This window comes from Fusarium verticillioides, chromosome 3, assembly GCF_000149555.1.
Source record: "Fusarium verticillioides 7600 chromosome 3, whole genome shotgun sequence".
Taxonomy (NCBI): Eukaryota; Fungi; Ascomycota; class Sordariomycetes; order Hypocreales; family Nectriaceae; genus Fusarium; species Fusarium verticillioides.
The window spans coordinates 778,493-803,488 of NC_031677.1; the positions used below are offsets into that span (position 1 = coordinate 778,493).

At 46.2% G+C, this 24,996-nt stretch overlaps 9 protein-coding genes across 9 annotated transcripts; 5 read left to right on the forward strand and 4 right to left on the reverse strand.

The window, feature by feature from the left end:
• Nucleotides 1–51: 51 nt before the first annotated feature.
• On the forward strand, nucleotides 52–1,385 carry FVEG_12528 (hypothetical protein). The gene is made up of 2 exons (XM_018901868.1): nucleotides 52–956; nucleotides 1,004–1,385. The coding sequence occupies exons 1-2, from the start codon at nucleotides 168–170 to the stop codon at nucleotides 1,286–1,288; spliced, it is 1,074 nt and encodes a 357-aa protein (XP_018760463.1). The 5' UTR covers nucleotides 52–167; the 3' UTR covers nucleotides 1,289–1,385.
• A 2,977-nt stretch (nucleotides 1,386–4,362) lies between these two features.
• FVEG_12527 (hypothetical protein) lies at nucleotides 4,363–5,354 on the forward strand (the record flags this gene model as incomplete). Its single annotated transcript, XM_018901867.1, has 3 exons — nucleotides 4,363–4,603; nucleotides 4,678–4,773; nucleotides 4,831–5,354. 3 exons carry the CDS (start codon nucleotides 4,363–4,365, stop codon nucleotides 5,352–5,354), a joined length of 861 nt encoding a protein of 286 aa, XP_018760462.1.
• A 249-nt stretch (nucleotides 5,355–5,603) lies between these two features.
• Nucleotides 5,604–6,614, reverse strand: FVEG_12526 (hypothetical protein; the record flags this gene model as incomplete). Its single annotated transcript, XM_018901866.1, has 1 exon — nucleotides 5,604–6,614. The coding sequence occupies one exon, from the start codon at nucleotides 6,612–6,614 to the stop codon at nucleotides 5,604–5,606; it is 1,011 nt and encodes a 336-aa protein (XP_018760461.1).
• A 958-nt stretch (nucleotides 6,615–7,572) lies between these two features.
• Nucleotides 7,573–7,896, reverse strand: FVEG_17291 (hypothetical protein; the record flags this gene model as incomplete). The annotated part of the gene is made up of 1 exon (XM_018906543.1): nucleotides 7,573–7,896. The coding sequence occupies one exon, from the start codon at nucleotides 7,894–7,896 to the stop codon at nucleotides 7,573–7,575; it is 324 nt and encodes a 107-aa protein (XP_018760460.1).
• Nucleotides 7,897–8,088: 192 nt separating this feature from the next.
• Nucleotides 8,089–9,798, reverse strand: FVEG_17290 (hypothetical protein). Its single transcript, XM_018906542.1, has 2 exons — nucleotides 8,317–9,798; nucleotides 8,089–8,263 (listed from the first exon to the last, which is right to left on the reverse strand). The coding sequence occupies exons 1-2, from the start codon at nucleotides 9,523–9,525 to the stop codon at nucleotides 8,177–8,179; spliced, it is 1,296 nt and encodes a 431-aa protein (XP_018760459.1). The 5' UTR covers nucleotides 9,526–9,798; the 3' UTR covers nucleotides 8,089–8,176.
• Nucleotides 9,799–11,287: 1,489 nt separating this feature from the next.
• On the reverse strand, nucleotides 11,288–12,963 carry FVEG_12524 (hypothetical protein; the record flags this gene model as incomplete). Its single annotated transcript, XM_018901865.1, has 5 exons — nucleotides 11,288–11,454; nucleotides 11,506–11,592; nucleotides 11,640–11,737; nucleotides 11,788–11,915; nucleotides 11,971–12,963. 5 exons carry the CDS (start codon nucleotides 12,961–12,963, stop codon nucleotides 11,288–11,290), a joined length of 1,473 nt encoding a protein of 490 aa, XP_018760458.1.
• A 2,882-nt stretch (nucleotides 12,964–15,845) lies between these two features.
• FVEG_12523 (hypothetical protein) lies at nucleotides 15,846–23,510 on the forward strand. Its single transcript, XM_018901864.1, has 5 exons — nucleotides 15,846–16,433; nucleotides 16,481–16,749; nucleotides 16,797–22,145; nucleotides 22,197–22,517; nucleotides 22,566–23,510. The coding sequence occupies exons 1-5, from the start codon at nucleotides 15,950–15,952 to the stop codon at nucleotides 23,370–23,372; spliced, it is 7,230 nt and encodes a 2,409-aa protein (XP_018760457.1). The 5' UTR covers nucleotides 15,846–15,949; the 3' UTR covers nucleotides 23,373–23,510.
• Nucleotides 23,511–23,811: 301 nt separating this feature from the next.
• Nucleotides 23,812–24,003, forward strand: FVEG_17289 (hypothetical protein; the record flags this gene model as incomplete). The annotated part of the gene is made up of 1 exon (XM_018906541.1): nucleotides 23,812–24,003. One exon carries the CDS (start codon nucleotides 23,812–23,814, stop codon nucleotides 24,001–24,003), a length of 192 nt encoding a protein of 63 aa, XP_018760456.1.
• A 184-nt stretch (nucleotides 24,004–24,187) lies between these two features.
• FVEG_12522 (hypothetical protein) lies at nucleotides 24,188–24,502 on the forward strand (the record flags this gene model as incomplete). The annotated part of the gene is made up of 1 exon (XM_018901863.1): nucleotides 24,188–24,502. The coding sequence occupies one exon, from the start codon at nucleotides 24,188–24,190 to the stop codon at nucleotides 24,500–24,502; it is 315 nt and encodes a 104-aa protein (XP_018760455.1).
• Nucleotides 24,503–24,996: the final 494 nt, after the last annotated feature.

Below are 24,996 nucleotides of genomic sequence, written 5' to 3' on the forward strand. Positions count from 1 at the left end.
TTAGTGTATCCCCCACTGAGAGTGCCAGAGACAATGCACCCCAGATTTACAGGGTCGTGAGACAATTGAGCATTATAACAGAGACGCGATAAGACCAACAGTGATTATCACAGTCAAGGACTAACAGCCCTATATTCTATTGTTTATCTGTATTCGCAATCACAATCATGGGCGGCGAAGTCTCAAACAAGACCTGGGTCTTTAAAAAGTCCCCCTCAAGCCTACCAGAGCCAGGCGTCCACACCGCTTTCGAGGATCGACCCTTGAGCCTAGTCGCACCGCCCGGCGGTCTCGTCATCAAGCTCCTCACAGCTGGTCTCGATCCCCATCAGAGAGATCGCATGCGAGGAGCTGGTAACGTTGACTACGTGCCTGGCTATGAACTCGACGAGCCCATCACCAACTTCTCTATCGCCAAAGTCATCCGCTCAGACAATGATGCTTTTGAGGAGGGAAGCTTAATCGCTGGTAGTCTTCCTATTGCCGAATACGGTATTATCCCGAAAGAGCTCATTGATGCTAGAGCGATGGCGTCGCCGCTTGTTTGGAAGGTCTCAAACAATTACAACCTTGATCTTAAGCACTATGTTGGTACCCTTGGTTTGGCTGGTATGACTGCTTGGAACTCATTCTACGGTCTCGTCAAGCCTGTCAAGGGCGAGACGATCTGGATTAACGCTGCATCAAGCTCTGTTGGTGAAGTTGTCGTTCAACTGGCCAAGATCGAGGGCATGAAGGTCATCGCCAGTGTTAGCTCTGATGAAAAGCTCGACTACGTGGTCAATGAGCTTGGTGCAGATGTCGGCTTCAACTACCAAAAGGAACCAGTTGGCAAAGCCCTCAAGCGTCTTGCGCCAGATGGGCTAGACGTTGTCTTTGAGAATGTCGGCGGTGATCATTTCCAAGCTGCTATTGAGAACATGAAGTGGTTCGGCCGCATCATCAGCTGTGGAACAGTAGGTCTTCCCTGCGCTTACCCATCCACCTTACTCACACTATCTAGGCATCCCAGTACAACAAGCCTGTTGAAGAACAGTATGGAGTCACCAACCTGTCGGAGATCTTCCGCCGTCGCATCAAGATCCAGGGCTTCATCTTCTGGGATGATAACATTTACACTGACAACATTGAGAACTTCAAGGCTACTATGCCGAAGTGGGTTTCGGAGGGAAAGATCAAATCGCGCTATACTCAGTTTGAAGGCATTGAGCAGGCTGATAAGGCGTTTTTGTCGATGTTTACTGGTGGGAGCCATGGTAAGACCGTGCTCAAGATTAGCGACCCTTAAGTGGAGTGCGAATAGTAATAGTATGAAGAAGGGCGAGGGCAGTAGTTAACACGAATCTCTATTTATGAATGAAAAGTAACCTATCTTCTTGCCCAAGCTCAGAATCCCCCTCGCAGGAGACTAATTGTACAAGGTATTGGCTTTATTCCCAAGGGTGAATGTTCATCTTAACCCCATTGCCATCCCGATATTTATCCAGTACCCTATTCACAGCATCCACATCCAAACCTTCAATAACCTCGAAGTTACTTGGGCGAAGCTTCCCCTCCTTATACTAACGAGGAACCTCCTCCCAGAATTTCATGGTCAGCCCCGGGTAAATCTGGGATACCCCAAACGCAAGGCGCCGCTCATATCCAGCAGCTTTGGGCCCTATTCGAGCAGCATCAAGGTCTCCGCTTGGAAAAGAGGGGAAGGTAGAAAATATACAGATTCTTTCTAACATGATCAGGCTTGATCGCTGGTGAGTATTCTAACCACTGAGGTATCGTGGGTGATCACCGTGATCATGTAATGAGTGTGCGTGGCTAGGTTGTTCATTTGTTGAAGATGTGGGGGCACGTGACGTAAGCACCTTTCCAAGTTTGATCGTAACATTACTGGACTGCCTTTCCGAAGTGCGGGGTCAGAGTAAGGCGAGACTTTAGATCCGACCCGAGATAACGCATTAACGTCGAATACGGGGAAACCGGCCATCCCCAGAAACCAGCCACCTGCTTTTTAACTCAACTTGTGACGGTTGGGTCCAACTATATTAAACTAAGCCATGCTTGGTTTATTATTAGCAGATTACGTAAGGTATAAACTAAGCGTTATTAAAGTATTATATTTCTTAATAGTAGATTTAATATATATTAAGCTTAATTAATATAAAGAAGTTTTATTAATAGCTAGTAAACTAAGTTCTATTTAATACTAAGTAAATATATATATATATATTTATAAGACTTAAGTAAGAATAATAAGATATAAAGTTATTATTAGTCCTAGAGTAATATAGTCCTAGAGCGCTATTAGTCTAATATTAATCAGCCTATCTTTAATTAATTTAATATAAGACTTAAGGTAATATAGTTATTAAATAAAAATTATAGGGTGTAATTTATATATAATATAGCTGCTAGGGTTATAATATAACTACCTAATTTATAATATCTTAATTAATTTATAACTTTATTAATTTTAATTTTATAGACTTATAAATAGTATTAATTAATTTAAAATAATAAAATTTACTAAAAAAGATATATATGCTACTTTTTAAATAGTTTTAAAAAGAGTTTTTATAAATAAAGCTATAATAGCTTATAATATAAACTATTTAATACTTTAAGCCTATATTAAAAGGGTTACAATACTAAAAGAAGCTTATAAGCTTAAATAAAAGCTTTTAGCTATTTAAAAAAAAAGTTTAAAAGATTAGATTATAATTTAAGTTAACTTAAAATATTTTATATTATATTAATAAGTCTAATACTTTATAAGCTAGATTATAATATATAATAGCTTTTTAAAAATTATTAGAAAATACTAATTAAAGGCTTTTTTAAATAAAAATAAAAAAATAAAAACTTTATTTAGTAAGTATATAGATTTTAAGAGGTTTAATAAAGCGTTTACTAAACTTATTAAGGCCTTCTTTATATTATTATTAATACTTATAATTTAAATAGTTAAGTAAAAAAACAGATATAATATTAATAAAGTTAAAATAATAAAAAGGATAAGACTAAATAATCTATTTTTTAAATTAAAAGATAAAAAGTTACTACTTATTAATTAGCCTAATTTAAAGTTTTAAATTATAATCTTTAAGTATATCTTAATAATAAAAAAGGCCCTAAAACTTTTAATAATTTTTAAAAGGAAAATAGTCTAATAATAGCATTTTTTAAAGAATTTAAATTTCCTAAAAGCCTAGGAATTTACTAATAGTAAAAAAGGCTAAATAAATAACTATATAATACTTACTTAGCTTAAAATAGTATTTATTTTATTAATAAAGCCTAAAAACTTAAAAAAACCTTATTTTTTTATTTTTAATAATTATAAAAGTTATATAACTAAAGACTTTTTATTTAAGTATTATAATAATATATTTATACTTTTCTTTTTAATATACTTTTCTTATATCTTTTAATTACTAGATATTATAATCTTTAGACTATTAAAAAAATATATAGAAAATTCCTTTTAAATTTTACTTTTATTACTAATTTAAGCTATATTAATATAATTACCTTTTTATATACTTATAATAAAGCTTAAAAAGAAGCTATTATAAAGTTAAATACCCTAGCTAGCTAAAAAGTAACTAGACTATAGTTAGTTAATTTAATAAAAGTCCTTTAAACTATTTTAAGTATTATTTCTAATAAGCTAGCTATTAAACTACTTTTTTATAAAATTAGTAATTAATTAGATAATTATAACTTTCTTATTAAATATTAAAAAAGAGAAATTATAATAATATAGTTAAAATAAAAAGAATATTTATTAAAAAAAAGAAAAAAAAGTTATATATAATAAAAATACTAAGTTTATAAAGGTTCTAGTAAGTTTGAAGGCTTATAAATAGATATAAAAAGTATTATAATTAAAAAGAATATTAAAATATATTTAAAGAATAAAATTTAAAGATCTTTATATTTAGTTTTATTTAAATATTTACTAATATAAATTTTATTTAATTAGAAAAATGTAATAGTAGTTAATTAATTATATTCCTAATAATATCTTGTTCTTGGTATTTTATAGAGGGTAGCTGGTTTCTAGGGGTGGCCGGTTTCCCTGTATCTGACATTACTTCGGCTATTACTGTTAGAAACCGGCAGATTATTATAATAAGAAATGGCTCTGAGCTTAGGGTTACTCTAAGCTTTGCGTGTGATTTGCTGGCAAATATCCTCATTCCGAGGTTTCCTCAAATAGGTAAAGGCTTTATGATAGTAAATCGGAATAATATTCCGAGATATTCAGACATATAATATCGGATATTACAAAACCTGTTATCTACAAGCTTTATTTAGACACTTTAATACACATGCAACGTTCTATTACTATTACTCGTTATTATGTCGCCCTCATCAAACATGGAAGAATATCGAAGCGGAGACCCAAGTCTGGCTTTTGTTGATGATGAAGCCGAAAAAGCTCCGACGTTTGATGATCCTTATGAGGAGCGCAAGTATGTCAAGCACAGGCTAGCACTAGGATTCCGGGTGCTAGCAAATTTCGGTCTTGCTGAAGGCGTTGCTGGACATGTAACTGTGAGGGATCCTGTTGATCCCAATAGTTTCTGGGTAAACCCTTTTGGTATGTTGTTTGCGGACCGCATATGATCCTGCGCCTGTCTTTACACGGAGCTTTACTAATCCCTTTTTGCACAGGACTACACTTCTCCCTTATCCGCGACGAAGACCTGATTCGCGTCAATCACGAAGGTAAAGTAGTTGATGGAGGAAAAAATAGGCGATTGAATTATGGTTTGTTCCCTTTCGGATTGGCTTGAATACCTATAATTTCTAATACTTCTATTCTAGCGGCCTATGCTATTCATGCAGAGATACACAAGGCTCGCCCTGATGTTCTCTGCGCGGCCCATTCTCATAGTACCTACGGACGGGCTTTTTGCGCCACCGGACGGACACTAGATATGCTCACGCAGGACTTTTGCGTATTTTGGAACGATCATATTCTGTGGTCGAATTTTGCCGGGCTTGTACTGGCCCCGGCTGAAGGCAAAGCCATTGCCGCAGCTCTGGGTACTAAGAAAGCAGCTCTTCTGGGCAACCACGGTATCATGACAGTCGGGCCCACCATCGAGGCTACTATCGCATGGTTCGTGCTGCTAGAGAGATGCTGTCAAATCCAACTTTTGGCCGACGCGAGCTCGGCAGGATCAGGAAAACCACTTTTGACGATTGGCGAGCATGAAGCTAAATCCACCTGGGAGGCAGTTGGAACGACAGGCAATGGGTACTTCCAGGGTCTCCCTCTTTTCCAGGTCGCGGAACAGGAGTTTAATGAAAGGTCTTTTCTAGGAAAAGGGCTTAAGGCAGCCTGATTTACTTTTATATAAGGTCCTTTTTACTTTTATCTTAAAAATCTATTTATTAAAGTTATATTATCTTAACTAGCTCTATATATAACTGATTTTAAAAAATAATCTTGATAAATTCTTATTAAGCAAAATAGTAAGTGCTTTATATAAGTAAGACTAGTTATAGAATATTTATATAAATAGAAATCCGATTCTAATAAAACCTCATCTGATTTATAGGTAATTACTACCTTACTTCTAAACATGCATAGACTAAACATCCAAGTCCATTCCCTCGCGAGCAGCAATAACTTGGCTGCACAGTGCATTGATCCTCATATACTTGTAAAAATTCTCAACTCCAACGACATAAGGATTGGAGGCGCCTGGGGCACGGTGGGCGAGAATATCGGCGTTATAAAGACTATGGTCGGCGACATTGTGGTTTGAGAGAAGGACATCGACCCCCTTCGCCTTGGATATGTCGGCAAACCGGTTTTGTGACGCGATTTTCTGTTCTCGCGCAGTCTTGTCTGCTGGCGTACCGGTGCCACCAGATAGTCCGGCCAAATGACGCTTGCCCTTGTCAACAACCGGGAAGATGAGTGAAAGCGTGCCGGGAGTGTGCCCTGGTGTTTGCACAATGTCAATGGCAACATCTCCAAAGGTGAGGACATCGCCATCGACAACCACCTTGTCTTTGACTGGGACTGGCGTATTAGAATCCTTTCCTTGTCCAGCCATGCCCTCCCATGCCGCCTCGGTGGCGTAGACAGAAGCATTAAACTGGTCTTGAATGTACTTGGCTCCCCCAAAATGGTCAATGTGCTCGTGTGTGATTATAAGGTGCTTGATATCGCTACCTTTGTAGCCTAGTTTTTCCAAGTCGGGGATCATGATCTTCTCAATCTCGTCCTGATTATCGAGGGCGTCAATCACAACCAGGCCATCACCAGTATCATACGCCCAGGCATGAACATATGCATGGCCGACAAAAAAGAATTTGTCGAAAGCCGCGAAGGGGTTCACGAAGCCGGGTGGCATGGTGAAGGTAGCTGGATATACTTGTTGGGTGATGCATTGATCCTGGAAATACTGGTGAATTGAGCCATCGGTGGCGAGTCGCCTGCCTTCATTCAGAAGACGCGTAACGTTCTCTTTCTGCTCATTTGGGTAGGTAGTGATGTTAAAGAACTCGGAGATGGGCTTGATCTGGGCCTGGGCAAGCGATGAGTTCAGTCCCAGAACCAAGGAGGCCGTGAAAAAGTAATTAGTTGAACGCATGCTGAAAGGTGCGGAAGATGAAACTTTGTAGCTGACTATGCTGAGTAAAGTTCAGAGCTGAGGCCGGTAGTTGAGGAATATAAATGTATTTGAACTTGACTCGTGCTATGGTGTAGACTGCACGGGTCTTTAGCTACTGTTCTTTGACCGCCTCGATGTACAAGATTTGCTTACTGTTTTCCGAGTGGGATAGGTCTTGGAAACCGGGTCCTCAACCAGGATGCATGAAAATGGGATCAGGGTCATCTGAGTGTAAAAATCCATGGAATATGCAAACAGTAATTTCCGCCTATAACAAGCTATAAAAATGTAATCAGAGTATGCCGAGCGAGTTGACCCTGGTTTGAAATCTTGGAAATCAAGGATAGCCCTGAGTCAGTTGTGCTTTTTCTCAGAGGATAGTCTACCTTGTATAAATTGTATTTGTTCTTTTAAAAAAGTTAATATTAATATTTTAATGCTATTATATATCTTAAATATATAAAAGATGCCCTAATTTCTTTAATAAATTATTAATTTAAACTGTTTATATAAAAAATAGGTATAAAGGTATATATTGTAGGGTAAGTAGTATTATATATTAGTCACAGTAGTATAATAAGCTTACCGAGATAGCGCCGTACTAGGCCGTTTAAAGAATATCCGACGAGTTTACGGATATACCGGTACAGTAGCATTCCACATCCATGCCACCTTGCATAATGTAACTGCAACTGAGTCAGTCAGTCGGATAACGAATTGGTTGCCGCGTCACAGTAAGTGGTCGCGGATATATTAATGTATCCGAATTTTAACCTACCTCGGTTACCGAGCGGCTCCAGCTGAACCCCAGCTTTGTAAAAAAAAAAAAAAAAAAAAAAAAATAGTAGCGAAACAGTTGGCACATGATGCTATACAATAACCCGGGAAGAATAAAGAAGAAGCCTTCGGCGTGTCCCTTCCGACTAACTTATGACATTTAGGGAATCTGCGGAAAGATGTCCCGGCCATACATCGACTCCCACCATGAGAAGAGGTCAGAGGTTAAACCCAGGTCAGGGACAGCATCCAAGTCACTAAACCCCTCGACAACCATGTTATTGTCTGGCGGACAGTGCGTCATATCTCCAAGGCCCTTGGGCTGCGTCGCCACTTCATTGCCACTCTCAGTCCTTGTCTCTTCTCCCATTGCTACTCTACCAGGGCTGTTCGACGAAGTTGGCACGGCTGTATGTACCATTATGCCGAGAAACTTGGCATAGCAGACCGCCATGTGTGTATTGTCTGGTGAGCTATACTGCATCGCGTTTGACGCGGTGCAGAAGTTGAATATTTAGATGTGTATGATTGACATGCTGATTTTTGGTCAAGGTTAACTGGTAGATTTATGCCTGTTAGAATCGCGCCCGTGGATACTTTAGTGTCAATACATTTATTTAGGCTTTCACAGACCTTGAGTATGTGTAAGCAAGCAAAAACGACAAAGAGCCAGCATCGCACTTATAAAAACTTAATAAGAACTATTATCCTACTGGTGTTTCTACTAATTCTTTAAATACATTAACTACACCTCTCTACCTTATTTACATTTTGGCCTGCTTACTGAAGGCCCCTATTTCCTGTCTAATGGCAAGATCTGTAAGAATCTCCTCGCTGCCGCCGCCAACTACCTATTTGCTGTCAGCCGCTTATCGATTTGAGGAGAAGCAAAGAAGGTACTCACTAGCATCCGAAGGTCGCGGCTGATTTGTTCCACTGTCGCCCCACGGCCGCCCTTTTGATAGCCGGCGCCCCCAAAGATTTGCTGAGCTTCTCTGCATGCCAATTCCACCATCTGCCCGCCTTGGATCTTGACCAAAGCTATCTGACTTGCAATATTTGGTTCCTGCCAGCCTTCACTAGATGAATTGACTTGGAAAGCAATCTGCTCAAGCCAAGCCCAGTGAGCTTCGACGCGGTGTGCAACTTCAGCAAGTTTGCGCCGTATAACTTGATTCTCAATCAACCTCTTCCCAAAGGTCTTGCGCTCCATAGCATATGAGAACGACATAGCAAGGCAGGTCCGGCTCTTTCGATTACACCCGACTGCGAGTGCATACCTTTCCCTGTTGAAGTTCTTCATGATGATTGCAAAGCCCTCGTTCTCTGGACCGATGCGATTCTCGACTGGGACTTTGACATTTTCGAGATCTACAAAACTAGACCCTCCAGCGTTCTGTCCGCTGTTGAAGATCTTGGTCCGAGACACTCCGGGGCTATCGAGCGGGATCTCGAGGACTGTAACACCTTTGGCACCTGGACCGCCGGTTCGTACGGCAGTAGTCATGTGAGTTGCCCATGGAGCACCTGTAATCCACTTCTTGGCACCGTTCACAATGTAGAACTTGCCGTCTGAAGACTTTTCAGCCGTGGTTTGGATATTTGCCACGTCTGAACCACCACCAGGCTCCGTGATACCTAAGCAGAAATTGACATTCCCTGAGAATAGTCCTGGAAACCAACGAGACTTTTGTTCCTGAGTTCCATAATGGAGTACCGGTGGCAACCCGATTGTGGACGCGCCGCCAAGGGCAATGGAGACTCCGCCTTCAACACGAGACATCTCGTCGGTTGAAATAAGAAAGTGAAAGGCATCCAATCCTCCCTGTGGGATTCCTGCTAGTTTTGGGACATCCTGAGGTCGAAACTCCTCTGGTATGTCGTCGAAAGGAATTCCAGATTTACAGTAGCTCAGTGCTGCTGATCGTGGAACCTCGCCTTTTTCTTCCCATTCCAAGGAGTAGGGAAGGATATGTTCATCAACATATTTGCGAATACTATCCCTCAATTTCCGATGGGACGCGTTGAGGTAGACCGATTTGCCAGTACGATACCACGCAGGTTCGCTCCATGGCACATTGCGTGGTAAATATAACTTGGGATCAGGTCGCATTTTCAAGCATCAGCGCGCCGGCGTTTTGCAATCTGAGAGTAATACCTTAATTCAGGTGATCCTAAGGTGGTAATTGCTCAGGGAAGAGGTTATCAAGTTGCGGAAGTAGTTAGTCTCTGTCGGTCTCGTCGGACCCCTCTTTGTTTATATACGCCCTTGCCTCGGATGTGCATAGAGTGTGGTAGGGAATTCACTGGGAAAAGAAGGGTTTAACTTCCGAGGAGAGCAGATGGGGTCAAGGTGCACCGCTGATTGCCTCGGAAGAGTCAGTGCCAGTAACACGTAGGAGACTAACAACCCAAGCATGGCTGAATCCATCACGAGCACACGATCACGTGTTAGTCACCGGGAATGCCGCTCTGCTCAATTGCGGGGCTTGCGGGGTTGTCGTCTGATATACCTTACCCTAAAAGGCTGAGATCATCCCTCACGAGCCTCGGCTGAGCCCATCGCCATTTTTGGCCTTGCTTCTGTCTGTCGCCAAGATCTAAAGAATTAACCAAGCATTAGTAATAGGCCCTTGTACTGCTCCCTCTTTGTCTATTTGATCATAACAGCTACTAATGAACCCTTTTTCCATACACATGCGATCCAAACTTGCCCAAATACAGCAATGATGGCTAACGTGGCGGCACTATTGATGGTAAAATAGCAGTGGAAGCGGTGACGGCTGTTCTAAGCCAATTTTCGATGGCGACCAAAATCATCCTTAGTGAAAGCTTCCTGAATCCATCTTTTTCTTACCTTAAGTCTTACTTATGATACTCTTTTGGCAGCCAAGACAAGGGAAAATTAGTACAGATAGCACAATACGACAAAACAAAGGGCAAGTGGGAGCTACTGGACGACGATCCGCTGAAGGACGCTGGCTCTTGAAGATCTCGATATCTTGTCTCCAGATGTTATACGGGATGACGAACAATGGGCCATGTACTACAGTGCTTTCACCCAAGACGACAACGATGGATAGCGATGTATTGGTATGGCTTTTTCCGATTCGATCCGTGGCCCCTATACACCACGAGATGAAACACTCGTTTGCCAGCTTGGCAAGGGCGGAGTGATCGACCCAAGTGCCTTCTATGATCCGGTGTGCAATACGAGATAGTTCGTGTATAAGATTGATGGGAACCGCATTTGCGGTAAGACGTCTACCATGCTGTAACTGGTATGTCAAATCACTACTAGATTCGATCATGATTGACATCTTCCAGGTTGAGAATGATGGTATTACCCTGAAAAGCGACCCAGTTGAAATGAAATCCTCAGTGAGACTGACGACGAAAGGTTGATTGAGGCGCCCAGTCTCGTCCATGAAGACGGTTCGTACCTCTTGTTCTACAGCTCTCGGTGTTACAAGTTGGAGAAGTACAGCATCAAGTACGCAACGTCAGGTAGTATCCCACGCCCATACGATAGGGAAAACGACATTGTATTGGGCTCGGTCGCATGGAGCATTAAAAGTCCTAGAAGTGCATCCAGTAACTGGAATGGGCATTGGCTATTTGCCTAAGTACTCTGTCCCTATAGAGTATTTAGAGACACTGACACTTTAAACAGTGCTTGGTGTGACAGCGATCTTAGTAAAAGGTGTTTATATTCCGGTACTTATAAATACGAGGACGGACAGGTTATATTAGGTTAGCACGCAGAAGTCTCAACTAGAAAGATTAAGGTAATCGCTGAATAAAGAGTGCACATTTAACTCAAGAGTATACCTTGACGGTGGCTAAAGACAAGGCTTTCAGCAGCCCACATCCTGTTACTTGCATTGAGTTTCGGTCAGAGACCCTTTGCCTAACTGGAACCACTTCTTTCCAGTCTCTGCAAAAACAGCCATCTTGTTCTCATTCGGCTTGTACAATGGCCAAGTAACCTTTCCAACTTGAGGGTTCTTCTTGGGGTTGTTTGCGAAGGAGAGCCAAAGACCTTGGCAGGCGTTAGTAAACCTCCAAGCAAGGCGGAGTTCGTGAGACTTACTTTGCATGCCCTCGGCAACCTCCCATTCGTATTCGGTGGAGTTGCCACGGTATTCATAGTGCGTTCCGAAGAGAAGAGGAAGCTCAGCTGGAAAGGTTTCAGTAAAGAAAATACAGTACAGGAGGTGGACATACCGCTATGAGTCGCGCCAATCCAGGGAAGAGGGGTAATGTTGGAGAAATTTCCAGTGTAATAATATCTATAGGTTGGGTATCCATACTTGACGCGGTTTCTGAGAGCATGGGTCAGTGGTACGAATCTTAGGGCATGGGGACCACTTACTTGACCTCAGCAGCAACTGGGCAGACGATAGCCTGCAGTCCAATAGCAGTCTGGGCTGGCGTCACACCGTTAGGATCGTACGTGCCGAATCCAGCACCTTCGTTGGCATTGTTACCAAAGATCCATGGCTATCACATATCAGTGAGATCTTCATTATGACAAGAGAAATTCAGCACTACTTACCACTCTGGTGACCAGACCTCGCGCTAGCCGGTCGGTCGTGTTGGAAAAGGCGGTGATGTTATCTCCAACGGGAGTGAATGAGATGGTCGGTGTCTCAGAGTAAACCTTCTGCAACGTTGAAGCATCAACCTTTTGCATGCAGGTCAATTGCTTCTTGCCCTCCAATCCCTTGCAGCCAACCTTATCAGCAAGAGTGTCGAAGCTGGAGTGGTTACCATAAGCCTTAGCCAGCATTGCCGGAGCGCCAGAATCAGAGATCAAACCCTGGACGATGAGGTCCTTGGGGTAAGCGTATCCGTACATGCCAACTGAGCCAGCACCAGCAGACTGACCCCAGAGAGTCATCTTGTGAGGATCACCACCAAAGGCTGCAACGTTATCACGTGTCCATTCAACAACCATACGCTGGTCGAGCAAGCCAACATTTTGCTGCGCAGCTTCAGCGTTGGGGAAGCCAAAGAGGTTGACACGATAGTTCATGGTGACAACGATGTGAGACTGAGTCTTCTGAATCCACTTGTCAGGGATCTTGTAAAGCGAGTCTGCCCCACCGCCTGTAAACCCACCACCGGGAATGTAGATAAAGACAGGCAGTTTCTTTGCAGTTGGCTTCAATGGGGCGTAGACATTGAGATACAAACAATCCTCAGAGTCGCCGCCATTGATAAGAAACTGAGTCATGTGCTCAGTGTAGACTGTTGGGTTCTTGCTGATGATTTGCTTGCATGACGGCGCGTACTTCTTGGCTGGTATATGCTCTGAGCTGTGCTTTCGCTTGGGAGGTTGGAAGCGAAGAGACTTGAGAGGGGGTTCGGCGTAGGCAACTCCAAGGAATTGGCGAACATCCGGGGCGGTCTTGTTGATGAAACCTGAGAGATGACCACTGGTTGTCTCGATATTTAGTGGAGCTTCAGGTTGATAGTGCAGTCCACGGGCATCAGTGACGGTGCAGGCAGCCAAAGCCACAGCGACGAATGAGGTGAGAGACTTCATCTTGCGAAGAGTTGATGCTGCTGTGTCTCTATTGTCTCTTTCGCTAGATTATCATTACATATACGGATAGCTATATGTGCATCTATAGTTAAATGGCACTATGTGCCGAGATGCCGTTTCATCATGGGGTGGAAAAACATTTATCAACCGCCCATGAACTGTCTGGGGTAGTGGAGCTTTGAGCGAGGTCATACGCGGAGAAGTCTGGGGAGAGGCGAGATTGCGGGGAAAGATCGGCGAATAACAACCCTCAATCACTTTCTTGTCAGGAACCGTTTATCCACAAGGTTGCACTAATAAGACCGGTATCCATCTTTGAAAATTGGCATGACTGATTTTGTGCAAGTGGCTACGTTTCCCCTCACTCTATACACGGCATACCTCGGCTTCGGCCTAACTGACAGCGATTGGAATACTTGATCGAGACTTGGGCGCGTTTCTACAGCCAAGGTAGGATAAATCCTTAGCATCGCCATGAACTCATTCCCAGCTCATCATATTGAGATTTGCCAACGGCAATTTTGGACACTTTGCCATTAGGATTGTGGTTCGAAAGCTACAGCCGTTCTGGCCAAGTTCGATACCGCTGAACCTGTGTCATTTCCAATCTTGCCTGGATCTAATGCGAGAGCAAAGCTGCTTTGTTGGCCACTCCGACTAAAACGGAAGTCATCCTCAATAATTATGCGGACGCTTTTCCTTCATCACAAATTGAGCAGCAGAGAGGTAATGCATTAGAGCTGTATATTTACTCATCAGTCTGTCTGCAAATTAAAAACCCAGCCCCCCAAATGCCAACCTTCTCAAACCGAGAGATCCTTTTTCCATTCAACTATTGACATATTAAATCAATGCCTTGGAGGTGAATTTTCGCCACTGGGAATGGCCCATGCCAGCCCTTCTGCATGATCGTCGTATTACTAATGCATTGCATATTCCCCTGGACGTTGGCTGCAGACTGAATAGCTATGCTTAATCCAGATCAAGCTCAGGGAATGCGAGCATACCTCGAAATTGTGGCTCGCAACATTGATCTCCAAATCCAGTGCAGGAGGCTTGCGAGGCGATTCATTTAGACTTTACTCATGATGGTAAGGTTCAAGTCTAATACATACAGCCTAGAGAAAGGTACGGGGCTCTGGCCCGGGCTGGGTTGCGAGGATCACGGCAATCATAGCATCTTCCTCCTGCGATGCGTCAGTAAGGAATTTGTGTGGAGTGGCTTATTATTCACCTTTGCAATGATTGGAGTTACATTCCCAGTCATTCGAACATGGCGCTACGTAGCGGTTAGCAAGATAACAGCAAGATCTAACCTCATGGCTGGCTTACAGTCTACTGATGCACCGTAGCAAACGCTATCTTCAAGTTGTTAGTCACTGTTCTGAGCAAGGCATGTCATAGTCCTGCTACTTACCGCGGCAATTAACCACCTGGTCGCAGTCGGCATTTCTCAATGGGGCGCAATAATTGGAATTGCACTGCGAAGCAGCAGTACATCTCGCTACGTGAGAAATACAGTCAGAGCGGACTCATCTTTTATCAGTATGGGTTTCACGAACTAAAACGAGGTAAACCAGCCGACATATGTGCAAGCTATGCTTGCAAGCGTAAGAAGAATAGACACAGGCTTCATGATTTCGATGAAATTGAAGGCTGTATCTGTTGGCAGACTGGTTGACGAAGGGAGGAGAGGATATCGAGAACAAAGGTAGAAGGGGTAGGACCGTTGCTGTATTTATATATAGCAGAAATAAAATGAGCTCGCATTCTAAACACGGCAGTTACATTGCCTGACTGCAATTGCCTTTTGCACTGACCTTTCGCTTTGACTTTAATTCCATTAACTCTAAACCTCAATGCACATCCCTTCTAATAGAGGCAAGTCGCTACATCTTCAGTTTCCTAGGTAAAAAAAACAACCTTAGAGCGCGGCATTGAGTATAATCCAGTTATTTCTCTAAATGGACTACCTATTATTGCCTATTATCCTATCAAGTCCGGCCGTAAGGATGCTTCAGGTAGTGAACTTAGCTTGACATAATTGCCAGATAAGCTGTGAGTTTCCTTACCAGCGTTGAGGTTTACAAGAACGGGCGCATGAGACCATTGCCTAGTTAGCTGATAGTAATATCTAAAGGTAATCAATAATCTTTCCTAGGAACCCATGTTGCTTTAAACTCTAAGCGACATATCTCTACTATATACCAGATAGCTATACCTTACCTTAAAGGAATTATAACTAGTTTATCGATAAATGCGCTGTCGAGGACATTGCCTTATGGGCAAAGCAAAATATGCCGTTCAAAGCGCTATTGACAAAGAAGCTGCTGGAAAGATCGTAGGAATACTAGACTGAGGTGTTCGCATCAGCATCTTATTTCTTTTTCCAACAAATCGATCAAGTTAGGTATACACTTCGCTTGTAGTATCTTATTCTCAAAGCCATTGTATTAAGAAGCGAATGGCAGACCCCGATAACATGTCGGCCAAAATGGAAAAAGTCTCAGCTTGCAACTTCATTCCATTGAGGCAAATACGGATCCTTTTGAGTCTGGAATATCACGCAAGAATAATACGGCAACTCAAAAATTGTTATCCCCGGCTCGATATCATTGGCCGCGGGCTTTCCGGGCCCGGTCTGACAAGGATACAGTGGGTCATTCTCTCGGCGCCGACGCTGACACAACCTCCGATCTTAGTGTCAATATCTTCCGAAGACGTGCATGAGCTTTAGTCGGATGCACGAAATACTCGGTAGATGAGACTCAAGGTCTGTTGACCCGGCCCAGCTAGCTCCGAGCCGCAATGCGCAGCATACAGAGTAGCTATCATATCATAACAATGCTTCAGTCCATATATCTGATCCCAAGTCATTTCCATGGTGGTGTTTCCGTGATCATCATCCTTTCTTCAGAGTCAAATCCAAAGCAAGCCAGCGCCCATCACAAAACCCTTTGTTTCTGACTCTTTTCCCCCTCTCAAAATGACTCTCTCCAATGGCTCCAACGGCGCAAACGGCACTAGCAACGGCCATGGAGCTCATCCTAGCGCTAATGGCTTTCACAACGCTGCTAACGGGGGTGCTAACAATGGCACTCCCAATGGTGGCGCTGAATACAATGCTAGCCTCCCTCAGGTAGACGGTGACATCTCGTCTGCTATAGCCGTCATCGGAGTCTCTGGTAGATTTCCCGGTGATGCAACTTCGCCTCGTCATCTTTGGGATCTTCTCAAGGAGGGCAGAAACGCGTTGAGTGATGTTCCTGAGAGCCGTTTTAACATTGATGGGTTTTATCATCCTGACGGTGGAAGGGCGGGGACGTTGAACACCAAGCAGGGGTATTTTCTGAAGAGTGATGTTGATAAGTTTGATGCTGGATTCTTCTCTATTACGCCTGAGGAGGCGAGGGGTATGGATCCCACGCAGAGAATTCTGCTTGAGCTGGCCTACGAGGGTCTCGAGAATGGTAAGATTCGTGACTCTTCTGTGATGGTTTGAGCTGACATTCTGTAGCTGGTCTCAAGATTGACGAGGTCGCCAATCAACACATGTCCTGCTATATCGGAGCATGTCAGCATGATTACTGGGATCTTCAAGCCTACGATATGGACAGCGCACCCAAGTACACCGCCACCGGTACCGGCCCAGCCCTTCTTTCAAATCGCATCTCGTGGTTCTTCAACCTCAAGGGACCCAGCGTCACCATCGACACCGCCTGCTCTTCCACGTTGACTGCCCTTCACCTCGCAGGTCAAAGCATCCGAAACGGCGAAAGCGACTCAGTAAGTCTTCCACTACCCATCATTTCTATCAATACTTACCCTTGTAGGCTCTCGTCGGAGGTCTAGGTCTTCATCTCCTCCCCAACTTCGGCGTCTTCATGTCCTCCATGTCCTTCCTCAGCGCCGACAACAAATGCCACTCCTTCGACGCCTCAGCCAACGGTTACGCCCGCGCTGAAGGCGGCGGCTTCGTGGTGCTCAAGCGTCTTGATAAGGCGCTTGCTGACGGCGACACTATCCGCGCCGTCCTCCGAAGCACAGGTAGTAACCAGGACGGTCGAACCCTTGGCATCACGCAACCTTCTGCTTCTCGCCAGGAAGAGCTTATCCGTGCGACTTATGCTTCAGCTGGTCTGACCTTCGACAAGACCAATTTCTTCGAGGCGCACGGAACGGGTACCAAGGTCGGTGATCCTATTGAGTGCTCGGTTATTGGGAATGTGTTTGGTAAGACGAGGGAGAGGCCTGTTTATGTTGGCTCTGTGAAGAGTAACATTGGACATCTTGAGGGTGCGAGTGGTCTTGCGGGGCTTGTCAAGACGATTTACAGTCTTGAGAGTGGTGTGATCTCTCCGACTTATGGGCTTGAGAACGTCAATCCGAAGATCAAGCTTGATGAGTGGAAGATCAACCTTCCTACTGAGAAGATCAAGTGGCCTGCTGGTCTGCGACGGGCTAGCATCAACAGTTTTGGTTACGGTGGCGCAAATGCTCATGCTGTTTTGGATGATGCGTACCACTTCCTCAAGACTCACAACCTCGAGGGCCATCACAACACCAAGGCCGAGGACGTTCCCGCGACTGGCTTGATTGGTAACGGATCTCAAGACATTATCGAGAAGACTGACAAGAAACCTCGCCTGTTCCTCATCTCATCCCACGAAGAGTCTGGCATCGCTCGTCTCAGCCAGACTCTCCAGGCTTATCTCGCCGACCCCGCAGCCCGCGATCTTCCCGAGGACCAATTCCTCCACCGTCTCGCCTACACCCTCTCTGAGAAACGATCCTCTCTTCCCTGGAAGACATACGCAGCTGCCTCGACCATCGAAGAGCTCCAGCAAGCCCTTGATGGAGCACCCACCAAAGCCGCTCGCGTTCCCCGATCACAGGCCCTCACTTTCATCTTCACCGGCCAAGGAGCTCAGTGGTTCGCCATGGGCAGAGAACTCCAAAAGTACCCTATCTTCCGGCAGTCCCTCCACGCATGCAGTCAGTACCTTAAGGACTTCGGCAGCACATGGGATCTTGTTGAAGAGCTCAACCGCGATGCGAAGGAGTCTATCATTGACCTTCCCTATGTCAGCCAACCTTCTTGTACTGCTCTCCAGCTCAGCATTATTGATCTTCTTGCGAGTTGGGGTATTCACCCTCAAGTCACTGTTGGTCACTCTAGTGGTGAGATTGCTGCTGCTTATGCCAAGGGTGCTTTCGACAAGGAGGCTGCTATGAGGATTGCGTACTTCCGAGGTCATCTCACTGGTAACATCACCAAGACTGGATCAATGGCAGCTGTTGGTCTTGGCCCTGAGCGTGTGAGCGAGTATCTCAGCCGTGTCACAGCAGGTAAGATCGTCGTCGCTTGCATCAACAGTCCCGCCAGTGTCACTCTCTCTGGTGACGTCGAAGGCATCGATGAAGTTCTCACTTTCCTCCAAGCCGACGACATCTTCGCGCGTAAACTCCGCGTCACTACAGCCTACCACTCTCACCACATGCAGCAGATCTCAGAGGAGTATCTCAACTCTCTGTCTGGCAAGTGGGAGCTCAAGCCTGGTAACCCCAAAGTCCGCATGTTCTCCTCCGTCTCGGCCAAACCTATTGACGGCACTGAGCTTGGCCCTGCGTACTGGGTCGCTAACCTCGTCAGCCCTGTCAACTTCTCCGGTGCTGTCACTGCTGCTGCTAACGCTGGTGCATTGGGCAAGCGTAAGGCTTCGGGTAAGAAGGGTAGTGCGGATGCCATGGTTGAGATTGGACCTCACGCTGCACTCCAAGGACCTCTGAAGCAGATCCTTGATAGCATCGGTGACAAGGGTGCTTCGCCAAAGTACTTCTCTGCCATTAAGCGAAAGCAAGATGCCATCCAGACTACTCTCGAAGTCGTTGGCGAGCTTCTCGTTCTCGGCCACCAAGTCAACGTCCCTCTCGTCAACGCCTACACCGAAACCACCTCCGCACTCGTCGATCTTCCCCCCTACGCTTGGAACACCACCAACAGCTACTGGCACGAGTCCGCCGCAGTGACCGCCTACAAGCAGCGCAAACACCCCCGCCTCGAACTCCTCGGCGTTAGGGATCCTCGCTCCACCAAGGCCGAGCCTGCGTGGCACAACTACCTACGCATCTCGGAGCAGCCATGGATTGAGCACCATCAGTTCCAGAACACTAACATTTATCCTATGGCTGGTATGATCGTCATGGCGATTGAGGGTCTGCGGCAGGTTGAGACGCGAACTGATGTTGAGGGTTATACTATTCGGGATGTCAACATCGGAAGTGCTCTTGTTGTTCCGCTTGATCAGACTATTGAGACGAGACTTCAGCTTACGCCATGGAGGTCTGGCCCCAATGTCTCGTGGTCGCACTGGACGGAGTTCACGGTGTCTAGTCGCAATGAAAGCGGTTCTTGGACGACCAACTGCACTGGTCTTGTCAGTACGTCTTACAAGCGTGAGACCAATAGCACGTTCTTGGATGAGGAGGCTGCAGCCAACGCTCTTCTGAGCCAAGAGTACAAGGCTATCTCCAACTCCGACCTGCCCAGCGTCGACCCAACTGTCTTCTACACCAAGCTCGACGAGTCAGGCTTCAGTCTCGGCCCAGCATTCCGTGGCGTCAAGGAACTTAACCTCTTTGATCACAAGGCTCACTTCTCCATGGAAGTCATCGACACGAAGGACTTCTACCCCAAGAAGTGGGAGCCCGCTCACCTCATCCATCCCGCCGTTCTCGATGTCTTTGTCCATCTTTTGATCTCCAGCACCGGTGACGCCGCCGAGATCAAGGCTCGTGTCCCCGTGTCTACTGCTTCTCTGTACATCTCTGCGGACTTTGACTCGACTAGCGGTACCAAGTATCATGGTTTCAGCACTTCCAAGAAGCATGGTGCTACAAACATGCTGAGCAATGTCATCGCGTTTGCCGAGGGTGGATCCAAACCATTAATTGCCCTGGAGGGATGCAAGACTGTGCCTTTGAGAGGTGCCTCTGATCCTTCTTCGGGTGATGGCCAGTCGCTTGGCCATGTTCCTGTTGTTCCCAAGAAGGTGGTCGATGTCGATATCTCTGATGCTGTGACTCTTGAGAAGCTGCTTCAAGGTACTGACTTTGCCTCTAAGCTGGGCAGTTACCTGTCTCTTCTCGGCCAGAAGCGACCTGGACTGAGTGTACTTGAGTACAGCTCGTCCACTTCAAGTATTCTTCTCAGAGCTCTCACTGCACAAGCTGAAGAGCTTCAAGGTAGCATTACTTCTGTTGCTCTTACTACTCCTCTGGACGGGCCTGCCGACGAAGAGACTTCTGTCCCTGAGGCCTGGAAGAACAAGGTTCAGCAGGAGAAGCTTGACCTCACCCAGGACCCCAGCACTCAGGGGTTCGAGGACGTGGCACTAGACGTCATCTTCATTGATGTTGAAGAGCAGGGTGATATCTCACTTGTCTTGAAGAACGCCAAGAAGATCCTCAAACCCTCCGGCATCTTGCTGATCACCAACCACGCGAGTGCCATCTCCACTGATCTTCTCACCTCCACCGATCTCACCTCGACCACTGTGTCAGAACTCATCATCGCTCGCCACAAGCCCGATACGGACCCCTCAGACCACCAAGTCCTCATCGTCACTCCGCCTTCCCCGTCCTCCGGTCTCAGCAAACTCATTGCACAGGCTGAGAATGACTTGACTTCTCAGGGCTATGAGGTCAACAAGGCTGACTTTGCCAATATCCCCGAGCAGACCACTCCATTCCTGACCTTGTCTGCTCTTGATGTTGACACTCCCTTCCTGGAGAGCTTTCATCATGAGACCTTCACCAAGCTTCGCTCCCTTTTCCTTGCCTCACGTGGCACTCTCTGGCTGACTCTCGACACTGCCTCTCGAGGTCTCGTAAACGGCCTTGGACGAACTATTCGTGCTGAACACCCTGACATCTCCTTCACCGTTCTAAGCCTCGATGCATTGACCTCCCTTGACTCCGCCTTGAACACCAAGACCATCTCATCCATCATCGAGAACATGTCCCGCAAGACCTTTGGTGAGACCTCAGACTCCGAGTACGTCATCCGCAACAACCAAGTCCTCGTCGAGCGCCTCATTCCCAACCCCGACCTCAAAGCCCTTCTCGACTCCTCCAAGACAGGAAACAACCTCTCAGCGGTCAAGGTGCCTCTGAAGCAAGTCAACAAGCCTCTGCAACTCTCCATCCGCGATCCTGGTCTTCTTGACACCCTCGAGTACCTCTCTGTTCCTGATCTCTTTGAACCTCTTGGTGATAACCAGATAGAGATCGAGGTTGGCTCTGTGGGGCTGAACTTCCGCGATGTCATGGTTGCGATGGGTCAGATGGAGGATAACACCCTCGGTATTGAGTGTGCGGGTGTCGTCGCCAAGGTTGGGGCCGGTGTGCAGAAGTTCAAAGTTGGTGATCGTGTCTTTGGTATGCACGCAGGGTGCTTCCAGACTCGTGTCCGCGTTGATCCTCGTACGTTCCAGCGAACGCCTGAGCATCTCGGCGATGAGGAAGCGGCTTCTTTGATGTGTACCTCTGCTACAGTCGTGCACTCGCTCATTGACGTCGCGCGTCTTCAGCGCGGTGAGTCGGTCTTGATTCACTCTGCGGCGGGTGGTGTCGGTCAGGCTGCCATTCGTCTAGCTAAGTACCTCGGCGCTGAGATCTTTGCTACTGTGTCTTCTGAGAAGAAGAAGCGTCTCTTGATTGAAGATTACGGTGTCAAGGAGTCTCACATCTTCAACAGTCGTGACTACTCCTTCGCTGATGGTATTCTCCGTCTCACGAACCAACGAGGTGTCGATGTTGTCATCAACTCTCTTGCTGGTGAAGCCCTTCGCCGAACATGGCTTTGCGTTGCACCCTTTGGTCGCTTCATTGAGCTTGGAAAGCGTGATATCTACGACAATAGCGGCCTGGATATGCGTCCGTTCCTTGACAACATCACGTTTTCTGGATTAGACATCTTGACCCAGGTCATTAGCTATCCTGACCGCTTCGAGGCTATCGGAAACCAGGTCGTTGAGCTTCTGTCCAAGAATGCCATCTCGCCTTTGAATAACCTTGCACGATACTCTTTCGGTGAGGTCTCCAAGGCTTTCAGACTGATGCAGAGTGGTGGTCACGTCGGCAAGATTGTTCTGTACCCTCGTCCTGATGACATTGTTCCGGTAAGTCTCCACACAATCCTTTTATATCAACGCGTACTAATTGGGTTCTAGATCGTTCCCGAGGGTCTCGAGAGCTTCTGTCTACCTCATGATGCCACGTACGTCCTCATCGGTGGTCTCGGTGGCATTGGTCGATCCGTGACGCGACTTCTCGTCGAACGAGGCGCGCGGCATCTCGTCTTCCTCTCCCGATCAGCTGCTGCACGTCCTGAAGCCCAGGCTCTCCTCGATGAGCTTCACGCTCAAGGCGTCCAAGCTAAGGCATTTGCAGTCGATGTCGCAGAGAAGTCTCAGCTCGAGCCCGTCATTAACGACGTGAAGCAGAGTTTCCCTGCCATTAAGGGATTGATTCACTGCGCCATGGATCTAAGAGTAAGTCATCCTCGAGGTTGTCTGTATTCACTCACTAACGCGCTTTAGGACGCGGTCTACAGTAACATGACGGCTGACGATTGGAACGCGTCTCTCCGTCCCAAGCTCCTCGCGACGCGTAACCTTCACGATCTCCTCCCTACCGACTTGGACTTCTTCATTTGCCTGTCTTCAATTGCTGGTATAATCGGATCGCGTGGTCAGGCCAACTACAACGCGGGCAACACGTACCAAGACGCGTTAGCTCACCACCGCGCAGCTTCGGGACTTGCCGCCACCAGCATCAACCTCAGTCTCGTCGTCGGCATCGGTGTTTCCACGGAGCGCAGCGAGGTCTTCCAGCTTCTCAAGGATGGCGGTCTTCTCGGCATGGATGAGAATGATGTCCTCAACGTCATCAAGGCCGCCATCTCAGGTTGTGCCCCTACACAAGTCGCTCTCGGCGCGTCTACAGGCGGTCAACTCGACAAGCTAGCAGCCAACGATCCCTACTGGTTCGCTGACTCGCGATTTGCGGTGCTCAACCAGTTGGATCGTCAAGGCACTGGTGCCGTAGCTGGAGGCCAGGACTGGAAGAAGCTCCTCGCCGCGGCTGCTTCACCCGATGAGGTCTATGAGATTGTGCTACAACAGCTTTTGGAGGGCGTTTCCAAGATCATCAAGGCTGATGTGGAAGATATGGATTCGCGAAAGTCACTGCCTGCTCTTGGTATTGACAGTCTCGTCGCGATTGAGATTCGCACTTGGCTACTGAAGGAGTTCCAGGCCGATCTCTCTGTCTTTGACATTGTCAGCAACGATCCTCTGACTGGATTTGCCAAGAAGGTCATGGCAAAGTCTGTCTTGATTGCATAAACAGCTCTATCCAAGGTAAAAAGCTGGGTGCGTGTTGCAAATAGATTGATCTATACGCTGGATTACTTATTGTTGTTCCTTTATTTCTATATCTCTTTTTAGATAGAGCGCGTTATTAATTATAAATACTTATAGTATAAAGACTTTAAAACTATAAAAGAGCTTTTCTAAGTATACCTCAGTAGTTTAAAGATATAATCATGGTAGGAAACGCGTTATTTGTCTTGTAAACGCGCTCTATATATAATTATCTCAAGCAGAATAGGGTAGGACAGTCGTGTGTTTGAGCTTTCATGACATCATTTTGCCCAGTGGTTCTGGAGACCATTCCGGTTAAACCGAGCCAGGCCAGTGCCTATCTTATCACCGATCTCTCCCAATCTCTCTAGTAGTCCCAGGATGGCTAAGCTCTAAGTCACAAAGATGTGGATCGACAAAAATGCCGAAAGGCTCCGGCCGAAGCCAACAAGTCCCGGGTCCGGAACAGCCCGTATCGGGGGCCATGGACCTTGACCCAAAGCGACAAAAGAACTGGATAAATCAGTTCCAGACCAAGTGGTTGTTTGATTGGCTAACTTGGCGAACACTCAATGTCCGATATTTCTTGATCACCGATCCGAAACTCGAGTAAGCATTGTATAATGATAGTTCGGTCAGCATTGGCCCATGATGTAGATGTGATGATTCAAATCATCAACGTATTTAATCACTGACCGCTGAGCACTGTCTTCATCTCAAAGCATAAACCATTCACACTTCAGGCCAGTATCCGAACTACCAATTCTCTTACACCAACATCTCAATCACTGCCCGTCATGGCCTCTGAGCTTAAAGAATACCTCGTCATCATCCCTGATCTTCCCGACGTCCTAGCCAAACGACAAGTCCTACTCAAGCCTCACAACCAAGACGCAGCTCCCCTAGTCAAAGCCGGCCGTGTCCCCTTCTTCGGCAGCACCCTTGCTCACCACAGCGCCGAAGGCCAACAAGTCGCCGAGAATGGAACAGTCATGATCATCAAAGCTGAGAGCGAGGAGGAGATCAAGGAGATCATCCGAAAAGATATTTTTACGATTGAGGGGGTTTGGGATTTTGGAAGGTTGTCTATCTGGCCTTTCAAGAGTAAATGAGTTTGGTCATGGGAGACGCGTCTGCTCGCGTGCAGGGACTAGCGGGACGAGGCCCGAGATCTCATGTCAAGATATTGGGTCCTTTTTCTTGCCTCTGCCTGTATCGATAGTAGCCTTGTTCAATGTGATGACTGATCCGACTTGGCTCCGTGCAGTTCATTGTGACGTGGATGCTCGAACCGGATCCGACTGAAAAGTTCCGATCAGCGTCTTAACGCTGAGTGACATTGATCAAGGCAATCGGAGGATCCACTCCAGCCGACCGATGTTTGTCTTCGGCTTAACTCAGATTCATCCGAGGTTATTGTCAGTGCGCAACTGAAATGCAACAGCCACCGGAAGTTTTGTAGCTGGAATAATGATACGGAGGTTTTAAGTGGCAAACACACCCACGCTTAGTGCGACGCGTTGCCATGCATAGAGCGAAGATTTACGCGTTTCGGCGCTGACATCGGGGACTTCTCGCGATAAGATAAGCCGCCGAGGGTGAGCAT